This window comes from Ictidomys tridecemlineatus, chromosome 2 (genome assembly GCF_052094955.1).
Source record: "Ictidomys tridecemlineatus isolate mIctTri1 chromosome 2, mIctTri1.hap1, whole genome shotgun sequence".
NCBI classification, from domain to species: Eukaryota; Metazoa; Chordata; class Mammalia; order Rodentia; family Sciuridae; genus Ictidomys; species Ictidomys tridecemlineatus.
In genome coordinates, this window is record NC_135478.1 from 18,590,665 (window position 1) to 18,602,091 (window position 11,427).

At 38.2% G+C, this 11,427-nt stretch overlaps 1 protein-coding gene across 2 annotated transcripts; it reads right to left on the minus strand.

The window, feature by feature from the left end:
* Positions 1-2,158: 2,158 nt before the first annotated feature.
* On the minus strand, positions 2,159-11,078 carry Znf502 (zinc finger protein 502). Of its 2 annotated transcripts, none has more exons than XM_040290093.2 (4): positions 10,943-11,078; positions 5,190-5,350; positions 4,970-5,083; positions 2,159-4,019 (listed from the first exon to the last, which is right to left on the minus strand). In XM_040290093.2, the coding sequence occupies exons 3-4, from the start codon at positions 5,000-5,002 to the stop codon at positions 2,838-2,840; spliced, it is 1,215 nt and encodes a 404-aa protein (XP_040146027.1). In that variant the 5' UTR covers positions 5,003-5,083; positions 5,190-5,350; positions 10,943-11,078; the 3' UTR covers positions 2,159-2,837. The 2 variants fall into 2 exon arrangements, with proteins under 2 accessions (XP_040146027.1, XP_040146025.1); XM_040290091.2 differs by having other exon boundaries at positions 2,159-4,396.
* Positions 11,079-11,427: the final 349 nt, after the last annotated feature.

An 11,427-nucleotide genomic window follows, 5' to 3' on the forward strand; every position in this document is an offset into this window, starting at 1 on the left:
AGTTGTCTCTCCATCTACATACATTCTTTTTTCTTGTGATAGAACTTTATTTAATTTATAATAAACTTCCGTGGCTGCAAACTATTCTTATTATGGAGTCCTCTACATAATTCAAAATTTAAATTATATATATATATATCTTGGAGAGAGGTCAGAATTCTTGCTCATGGCAAACACTTAAAAGACACATACACTCACATTATCTCCTTTCTGCTGATACATAGGGACTTAAGTTACAATGGGCAGACTGGCTGGAGAAATGTCTAACTCAGTATTTTGGTTGAGCTCAACAAGTATTTACTGAATAATTTTCAAGTGCCAGTTACTGTGGATACAAAGATGAATATCATATTTCCCGAGCCCTGGTGGACTGTACAGTTCAGTGGGAAAAGAAAGGTTTGTAAACAACCCATTATCATGTAAGATGACAAAATGATAAAAAGTATAGAATACAGAATAAAAATTGTGAGGTTAGAGGCAGTTTTATGCTGTCACTTGAGCACATTGATGAATAATGCATACAAACTCTCCAGGAAAGCCAAAGCAAGAAAGGGAGGCAACAGAAATATTATATGCAAAAATGTACCAGATTACAGTGGCAATGCTGCAGAACTAAAGAAATCTGCACCATCAAGCAGAATGTACTGGACAACAAATGGCAGCTGAGGATGGAGACGTAGTCATGGGATGAATGAGCAGCCTCAGATGTTTCTTTAGAGGGCTAGGACTTTATTCTAAGAGAAATTAATAAGGCATGCAATTAGGATTAGAAAAATCATCTAGAAGAAAAATGAAAGATGGCTTTGTGGTGGTAGAAATTGAAAGACTATTTAGAAAAACTGAAAATAGTCTAAAAAATAACCTGGAGAACTAGACTAAAGGGAGATGGCGTCTAGATTTAGGACATAATGTCAACAGGAGTTGGATTAATATGAAAACTGAATAAAAGAAAAGTTGAAGGGGAAGGCAATTTTTAGGTTTAGGGACACACTGAAAAGACAAGGCACATCTAAGGGCCAACAACTGAAATAAAATTAGGAGCATTTATGTGTAAATGTGAGAATATGGGCTGAAGGCAGTGGAAAGATGATGAAATCTTTTTCTATTTCCCCATGAAATAAAAATGTACAGACTATAATTGTCCAAAGACTAAATATTCAAGGTCATATCCATTCCATTTTAGAAAATCTTTTTCACCAGAATTTAAGATATAAGAATATATATAATATAATAATCTACCTCATATTTAATAAACTATGTACCAGCATTACTTCTATAGTGTTATTTTTCATTTAGGAAGTGTAAACACATTGATATTTATTTTCAGTAAAATATATATTTTAATGAGCATAAAATATTCAGAAATATTTCATAGGGTTAATTTTTTTTGCAGACAAGGTATTAATTTCCTCAATTATGATTTCATCTGTTGTAGGTCTTCAGAACATAGACTTCACAGCTAGAGAGGGAAAAGCAAATGTGTTACTTGTATCACATTCCTATTAACAGTTGTGAATGGTTACACTGATGCTTGCAAGACAGAAGATATATCTGCAGTTACAAATAACTAAGCATTCCAGAATCAACTTACTTTAGGTGATTTTTATATTCATATTTTAAAAATAATATAAGCTTCAGAACTTACTAAATTATTTCAAATACGGCTCAAAGTCCTTAATCTTATGGAGCTCAATTTCTAGGTGGCAGTTAAATACATGAAAGGGACTGAGGAAATAATGGGTAAACTGTAATTTCAGCAATAAACTGTTATTTTGATTTACAGGGATTTAGAATTCTTTCCAAATTCATTGACAAATTCCAACACTCTATTAAGGACTAGCCAGGAGTCTGAAACTCCAGCCAGCATAAAAGGCTGTCTTCTTTCATCACTAAAGCTTTCTCCTAAAGGCCAATACCCAAGTCCCTTTTGTTAGTCATAGTGGGTCCCTCTACACTAGTTCCTGTGAACCAGTGGCCTAGCCAAACTTTTAACACAGAGATGTACTCCTTAAGCCAAGCAAAGTTATATATATATATGGCTTCCTCAGACACATTCAGGCTTTCTATTCTGAAGCCTCTTATCACTATTAGTCCAGAACAGACCACTTGTCTCCTAAACTAGTATTCTTCTGTGACAGAAGTTGGACTTTCCTTTCCCTTCTCCTGAGCAGACCTGTCTTTCAATAAAATAGCAAACTCTCTTCGTCTCCTATTTTCTTCTTAGCTTCATATCACCCACAGGCTTAAAAGCATCAGAAAGATCTTTCTCACCCCAATGAATGTCATCTTCCACAGAACATCTGTACAGATCAGCCCAGTTTTGGCCACATCCTGTTATTTGGTTGAATGAATGAATATAGGTTCTTTTTTTCCCCCCACTTGTTTCTGTATCCCACTCACAGGACTACTTCTACAGATCAGGGATCCTCCCTATCATGGAATGGTCACAGCTGCCTCAAACATCTGGAAGTTAAACCTCAGAACTATATCAGAATTGCTGTCACTTCCACATCAGCCACTGTACTTAAGTGACAAAGTCAGAAGGCTGGGTGGAGCATGGTAAAGGAAATACAAGTGCTAACTTAACAAATGTCTGCCCTTTCAGTGTAGTCATATGGAGAGAGGAGTGGTAATATGCTAGCTTTATCTGAAAAACTGTTTTTTCCTTTTTACCCAGTATTCCAAGATGTCCACCTGGAGTAAGTTCTGCATCCTCCAAGTTCCCACTTCCATGTGAGAAGAGCAGCCAAGTCTCATCTTCCCTATGTACCCCTCTCCTCCCAGCCAGATTGTTAGGTACTCTTTCTAGAGAAACCATCATAATCTAAATGCCAGGATTAATCACCAGTGTGAAGTTTCTGATGTCTGAAAAGGACTGAACTATGTCTGAAGAATTTTCCACATTTGATGCATTCATACGGCTTCTCACCAGTGTGAATTCTGTAGTGTTCACTAAGGTGTGCATATTTGCGAAAGGTTTTTTCACATTCACTACATTTATAGAGCTTCTCACCAGTGTGAGTCCTATGATGTTCCGTAAGAGATGAGCTATGAGCAAAGGCCTTCCCACATTCTTTACATTTATAGGGCTTCTCCCCAGTATGAATTCTCATATGCTGAGTGAGGCAGGTATTCTGATTAAAGCCCTTGCCACATTCATTACATTTATAGGGTTTTTCTCCAGTGTGACTTCTCTGATGCCGAATAAGGCAAATGCTCTGGATGAAGGCTTTACCACATTCGCTGCATTTGTAGGGTCTTTCCCCTGTATGAATTCTCTGATGCTTAGTGAGAGGGGTGCTCTGAGTAAAAGCTTTGCCACATTCCTTACATTTATAGGGTTTTTCTCCTGTATGAATTCGCTGGTGTTTAATAAGAGATGGGCTCTGGCAAAAGGCTTTACCACACTCCTTACATTTATAGGGTTTTTCTCCAGTATGAATTCTCTGGTGCTGAGAGAGGTTTGCCTTTGTTTGAAAGGTTTTCCCACATTCATCACACTTATGTGGTTTTTCCCCAGTGTGAATTCGCTGATGTTGCATAAGATTTGAGTGTTTACGAAAAGAAGAGCCACATTCATTACATAAATAAGGTTTCTCACCTGTGTGAATTCTCTGATGATGTATAAGGTGTGTATTCTGACTGAATGCCTTTCCACATCTATTACACTTATAGGGTTTTTCTCCGGTGTGAATTCTCTGATGTTCAGTAAGATGTGAATGATTGCGGAAAGAATTCCCACATTGATTACATTTGTAAGGTTTCTCTCCAGTGTGGATTCTCTGATGCTGAGTAAGAAATGATCGACATCGAAAGGCCTTCCCACATTGCTCACATCCATATGGTTTCACTCCAGTGTGAATTCTTTGATGTTGAACAAGGAATGAGCTACGACTAAAAGCTTTCCCACACTCTTCGCATGCATAGGGTCTCTCTCCAGTATGAGTTCTCTGATGTTGGGTAAGGGATGAGCTCTGAGTGAAGTTTTTTCCACATTCCTGACATAGCCAAGATTTTTTCTGTGTGGAGAGAGTTGAACACTTACTATGGTCTGAAATCTCACTTGTATGTAAATGACATGTTTCCCACTGATGCAGACTCTCTTCTGTAGAAACCCTGAGATGTGTAACAAGGCTTGAGGTCAAAAGCAAGCTTTTCTCAAAATTATATTCTTGACTAAACATTTCAGGGGATGCTTCTCTGTGGATAAAGGTTATTCCCCCAAAACCTCCTGGCCCAGGAGCCTCTTCCCAAGAATTTTCCTTTATGTCCTCACTGGCATATTTTTCTTCCAACATAGAACCCTGCTGTTCATCCTCTTGGAATCTCTCTGCTATTCTCCCTGGTGGATCAATTTGAACAACACCCTGCTTTGCAACAGGTTTGTTCTTCCAACCTAAAAGAAATCACCACAGTAAATATTTCTTGTGTCTGACAGAGCTGGTCACTGAAACTCTTGTGTATGACAGAGCTAGTCCCACTGAAACTGTGGGACCCCAACTTTCACAGGTCTCAGTAATAGCCTATGAGTATAGAATAATAAAAGCAAGCATGGCAAATAAATCAGAGTTGGTAGAGATCTATATTAGGGTAATGTGATCACCACTGATGAGGAACCTCATGGAATGGGCAGCAAGGCACCTGTGAAGTGAGCCAATCACAGGCAAGAGTAAAAATGGGAAATAACAGACACTGCAGAGGCTGAGATTAAACCAAAATGGGTAATATGGATAGTTTTTATTCAAAAAGTGGATAATGGGAGAATTTTAAAAGGCAAAGGCTGGAAACGATAAAGATTTATTGAGTACCAGGAAAAAGATGGCCCTGGAGATGCTCATCCATACCTGTTCCCAACATTCCTGTGAGAGAGAGTAATTTTATCTCCTGAGCATTAATGTTTCTCTCCTAAAATTTTCAAACCCTTCCTACTGGGTGGCTGTGTCTCATACATTTTCCTATACCCACTCACCTGAACAAGTGTCTCTTTCAGTAGCTTTCTCATTAGCTCCTTGCATATTCAACATCCACAAATCTTCTCCTTGCTTTGATTAGAAAAGACTTCAGGCTTGGAAAACCACCAACCCTGCTCATAGGAGGAAAAATGGTTCCATTGGCAGATATCATTTTCCCAGCAAACAGAAAAATGAATAACAATTGTTGTTTGGGAAAACTAATAACACACACAATACCTCTCAGGATAGCAGAGTGACTATTTCAGCAAAAATTGGGGTTGACATGCAGCCATCTAGGTTCACAAACACCATTTTTCAGCTGTTCAGGAAGTGGTAGACTCAGACAGACTGTCCAATGCTCAAGCACTTGATGAATAAATCCAAATGTTATTTTTTACCTTAAATTATAAAGACAAAGATTAGACAGATATGAATATTCATGTCACTTAGTGCACTCTGTTCATTATACAATAATCTTTACTAAAAGTCAGTTAACATAATCATAAGCTGCACAGGAAAATGGCTTCATGCAAAGCCTAATGCATTAGATCTGTTTCATTAATTTCCACCATATGTCAATTAACCTGGATCATGCCTAGGGATCTCTAATACAAACTAAAAATATGCTGATTGTCCTTTCTTCTAGATGTTATATCAATGAAACAATTTTTTCTTCAAGCAGGCAGCTCAATATGAGCATATAACATCTTTATTTTATTTTTCTGTGGTGCTGAGGATCGAAAACCAGTGCCCCGCGCATGCCAGGTGAGTGCGTTACCACTTGAGCCACATCCCCAGCCCCCTCAATATGAGCACATAATTGTGAAATTCCTGTTTTGAGTTTTGAATGTTTAAGAAGATTATGTGTAGGCTTTCCTGGTTCTCTTTCAGAGGAGGAACATAAACAGGGCAAACAATCCTAAAGAGGTGTCACACAATCCTAAAGAAACTCAAACAGCAGAGTAGAATTTGAGAGTAATCAGTGCTAGACACTGAGGGGTTTGGGGGAGTAGTCAAATAATGCCCTTGCCAGTCTTGAACTTGTTATCATATCTAAACAAAGAAAATTAAATCAGGGGCTGGGGATGTGGCTCAAGCGGTAGCGCGCTTGCCTAGCGTGCGTGCGGCCTGGGTTCGATCCTCAGCACCACATACAAACGAAGATGTTGTGTCCGCCGAGAACTAAGAAAAAATAAATAAATGTTAAAATTCTCTCTCTCTCTCAGTCCCCCTCTCTCTCACACTCTCTCTTAAAAAAAAATTAAATCAATAATTTCAAATATGGGAATTAACAAAAGTGAAAGTATAGGGTACTATGGAGTATAGGAAATATAGGAATATAGGAAACCAAGCCTCTGTTAAGGAGACAAATAGGAACTAGACAGGAGTATACTACATTTACTAATATAGTAAATAAACTATATCTGAAACTAAACATAAGATTCCTAAGGAATCAAGCACAAAACTTTGAAAGAATGAAAAAGACTCAGTACAGCTAAACTGTTATGTACTAGAAATCAGATAGAAAGCCTGAGGGCAAGGAAAGCCCAGATCAAACAGAATCCTGCAAACCATTTAAGGATTTAACCCTAAAGTGAACAGAAAGTCATAAAAGATTTGATAAAATATATGATTCAATCTACTATTGTATAAAAACATTCCTCTGCCCACAGCATGCAAAGAGGGCATGCAAAGGGTAAAGGGTGGTAGTGCATGGCTGCGGGTCTCTATGAGGATGTTTGAATATGCAGAAAGGGCACTGGACAAACTATAAGACAGAATCATCAGGATTGGATGGGTATTGTGGGAAGGAGGTGAGAAAGATAAGTCAAGAATAATTGGCAAGTTTATGGCTTCAATGATGACAGTGACATACAGTGAAGTGGGAACACTGAACTGGGAAAGAAAAAGGTACATTTAGTTTTGAAATATCTGAAGGAAAAGTAAAACATATCTGGAATAGAGGAGAGAGGTGTGAGCTAAACACTTAAGACTGAGAGTATTCTTTGTTTTGTTTGGTGGTGCTGGGGATCAAACTCAGGGCCTTACACACACTAGGCATATACTTCAACACTGAACGCCCCCAGCCCTCTAGAGTTTTTGACATAGAGTAACTGAAATCATGAAAGTAAATCACAAAAATGCCTGCATTCTCTCACCTAGTAATTCCATTACTAGAACTTTCTCATAGAGAAGTTCTCAGAGGGAAACAAAAACTGGAATTTTGTTTCACGTAAAAAAATATCCCCTGCAATGTTGTTGGAGATAATTTTTCTGTTGGTAGACATTGAAGCTTAGCAAATTACGGTACTTCCACTTAGTGGAAATTATAAAAACATAGCAGTAATTAAAACGAAAATATGGACAATTTGGAAAACTACTTATGCAAATATATAAATCAAAATGCAGGCTGGGGATGTGGCTCAAGCAGTAGGGCGCTCGCCTGGCATGTGTGCAGCCCGGGTTCGATCCTCAGCACCACATACAAACAACGATGTTGTGTCCGCCGATAACTAAAAAAAAATAAATATTAAAAATTCTCTCTCTCTCTCTCCCTCTATCACTCTCTCTTAAAAAAATGCAGAACATTAAAATTTCTTCTTGATTTTATTCACACTGATCTTTTTAACAAACATATTGAAGCAAACATATGAAATATGATTGTTTGGTGAATGTGAAAAGATCAAGAAGGAAAAATAATCACTGTGGTGATAGTGAATTATAAATAATTTTCCCTAAATTCCTCTACTGTCTATATTTTACTTTACTCTTTTTAAAAAATCCTAACTTAAATATGAGAATTGACACCAAATTGCAATCTGTGATCATCCCTGAAGTATAAAATTGTAATACACTTTTGCTTTAGAGCTGATCTTTTTGTAATATTTGAACATTTTCCCATAGAAATGAATGACATCTATAATCAGATGAAAAAAAGCAAAAAAAAAATACAATCAGATGGTCTCCAAGATTTTTGTGTATAAATCACATTGTTACTATAATTTTAAAAACAGGCAAAAAGATATTGATAGAATATATATATATATATGATAAGTTACTAAACTGTGAAGATCATATTTTTAAAGAATAGTCATGAGAAAATACTTTTATGTTGAAGCAAATGGATATAAGACACCAATCCAAATATATATATATATGCATGTACTAAGTAGCTCTGAGTAAACAAATTATTATTAATACACCAACTTAGCAGAATTCACACATTTAAAATAGAAAAGAAAAATTCACCAAAATTAATATACTTATCTCCAAATCAGTAAACAAGTCACTTTACTTTGTAACTTTATACTTTTGTATATACTCAATTTTTGCTTTAGTAAACATAAATGTGTTACTTTTATAGTCAGAAAAGTTATTTTTTAAAATTTTTTAGTTGTTGTTGGACCTTTATTTTATTCACTTATTTATATGTAGTGCCTCACACATGCTAGTCAAGCACTCTACCACTGAGCCACTGCCCCAGCCCCAGAAAAGTTATTTTTAAAACATGGGTTTCGGCACCAAAGAAAAAAGAAAAACCCTGAAACAAAATTAAAAAAATATCAGATTCAATTGATATGGTAGTGATCTTCCATTCAGAATAAGATGGAAGTGGACTGGACAGGGAGTCAGAACTTTATCCTGCCATGTGAGTGGGTCTACCTGACCCACAATCTTCCTAAATGAAAATGTAATTGGATAATTTCCATTAAGACATTCCAACTCCAAAATTCTCTGAATCATGGACTAAATGAATTAGTTCTTGTAAAGAATTCATAGAAATATCTGTGACATGTTATGCACACAAGAGGTGTTGGATGTTATTTTGATCAAAAAACCTATATAGAAGGAAAGATGTCTTGGTGATGATCCCCGCTCTCTAACCATGGATCATCTGAGCTGTTACTATATTGTCTAACTGAGGGGGCAGGAAACTTTTTCTGTAAAGGGCCAGAAAGCATACTAGGCTTCATCAACTATACTCTCTTTCTACTGCAATTTCAAAGTTGCCTTTGTAATTTTAAGACAGCAATAGACTATATGTAAATATTTGAGCTTGGCAGTATTTGAATAAAAGTTTTACCAAAAAATATGATAGGCCAAATTTGGCCCATGTTCCACAGTTGGCTGACCCATAGTCTTATATACTACCTATAAAGGAAAGTACAGATGCTTCCCTAAGTGCCTATTGTGGAGTAATCTGATTGTTAGTGATTTTTAAAAAATATTTTTATTTTTTAGTTATAGTTGGACACAATACCTTTATTTTATTTATTTTTATGGGGTGCTGAGGATTGAACCCAATGCCTTGCATGTGCCAGGTGAGTGGTCCACTGCTGAACTACAACCTCAGCCCCAAATTGTTAGTGATTTTAAGATGTTAAAACGATCTATCTGCAGATCTAGGGGGAAGTTGGATATTATAATAAAGGGCAAAAGGAAAAAGGATCTTTTGGGGAGGGGTAGCAGGGAATGAATTCAGGGGCACTCAGTGACTAAGCCACATCCCCAGCCCTATTTTGTATTTTATTTAGAGACAGGGTCTCACTGAGTTGCTTAGCATCTCGCTTTTGCTGAGGACTGGTTTGACCTCGTGGTCCTCCTTCCTCAACCTCCGGAGCTGCTGGGAATTCAGGCATGCGCCACCACTCCCATCATGAGAAAGGATCTTTAATACATCATCTTGCTAACCTAATAGGGAGCTGGCTTCCTCCTCATTTCTCTTAAACTATTTCTTCACTGCTACTTCCTTACCCTTCAATAATTACCTGAAGTAGTCTAAGTCAGGTGCAGTTTTTTTTTAAAACATTTATTTTATTTATTTATTTTTATGTGGTGCTGAGGATCGAACCCAGGGCCTCGCACATGCAAGGCGAGCCCTCTACCGCTGAGCCACAACCCCAGCCCCCAGGTGCAGTTTTTCAAGAATTTAAAACTGCAATTTCTTCAGTAAGACCATAGTGAAATGTACTAGTCTCTGAAACCCTGCTTAGTCTGCCTGTTGGCACTAAATAACACACAGCTGTAGCAGCAATTTTCTACCTTTTCTACAACCTTGGGTCACTTAGTAGCAATGTGTTCTTGGGCAAATAGCCTATTGTCTCTGTTTCTGTTTTCTTTGCTTAAAAAATTACAGATAATATGCAGTTGCGAAGATCAAATAAATTAGAACTGGCTTTTATACAGTGCTAAATAAATGTGGTTTAAAAATATTATCCAAGTGTAATTATAATGCTTCAATTTTAAAAAGAACCAAAAAATAAAATATCACTCAAACCCACTCATATACATATCTTCCAGCACTAGATTAGAAGCATTTTTCCTTTGGGGAAGCTACAATTCCACTTACGGAGTAATCTGATTATTCCTTGTTCCTGAATTCCATGAATGTTTGGTGATAATGGATTGTAACATTTTGTTGGAAAACAAACGTTGCACACAAGCTGTCACATAACTCCCTGTCGACTCTGAGCCTGGTGAAGAAAACAGGGCACCGACTGACTACTTAACAGTCCAACGTTAGAGATCAAAAGACAGCCTCTGTACTCTCCAGGATTAGAATTTAGGTCCTGACACTTCCCACTTAAGTGTGGTTTACACTACGAAGACGGTCCCTAAACAAGATTCTTGGTTATAGAATAGGCTGGGGTTAGTGTCTGGTATTGGGACCGAGAATTCTGAGCCCCAGGCCTTCGTTTTCCGACATGGTTATGAGCTCTCCATCATTCACATCCCATTCATTCATCATTTATTCATACATTCACTGTCATCTTCTTAGGTTTATCATCTGTATTGGACACTTAGCTGGGCTCTGGGCTTTGTAGTGCTAGTGGTCAGACTGTAGGCTGGACCCGGCCAAGAAGCCCAGGGTGCCCCGGGTTCCAGGCTGCACGCGCAGACAGCAATCCCGAGAGGAAGCTCCGGACGGCCGCCTCCAGCCACTGGGCGCCGAGACCTCTCCGTCCCCTCTCCAGACCCATGCCGCTCACCGTGAGATCCCGGGGCTCCCGCTGGGTGGTGTCTACGGTCTCAGGGGCTTGTGCAGACCCGGGAAACTGGGTTCCAGTCTCGGACCAGAAGAACGGTGGCGCGGTCGTAGTGCGTTAGTCGAGTTCTTGCACATCTTCGATTGCCTTTCTAGGAATTGGGAGGATCATCTCTATGGTATTCTGGAGAAGGCGCGCTCTCAGAGACTAGCCTGCAAGCTCAGCTTGTTTCCCTTCAAGCCCAGCCACGTTCCTGATGTCTCCCTAAAGATTAAGTCCGACTGGAACACATACTGCAAAAAAATTATAAAGGGCGGTGTTAGGGGGCTGGGGATGAAGCTCAGTGGTAAAGTGCTTGCTTTGCATGCAGAGGTCCTGGGTTTGATCCTCAGCACCATCAAATAAATAAATAAATAAATAAATATATGTATATTTTTTTAAATCAAAGGGCGGTGGGAAGGATGAAAAGGTTCCTGGATAGAAGTTGG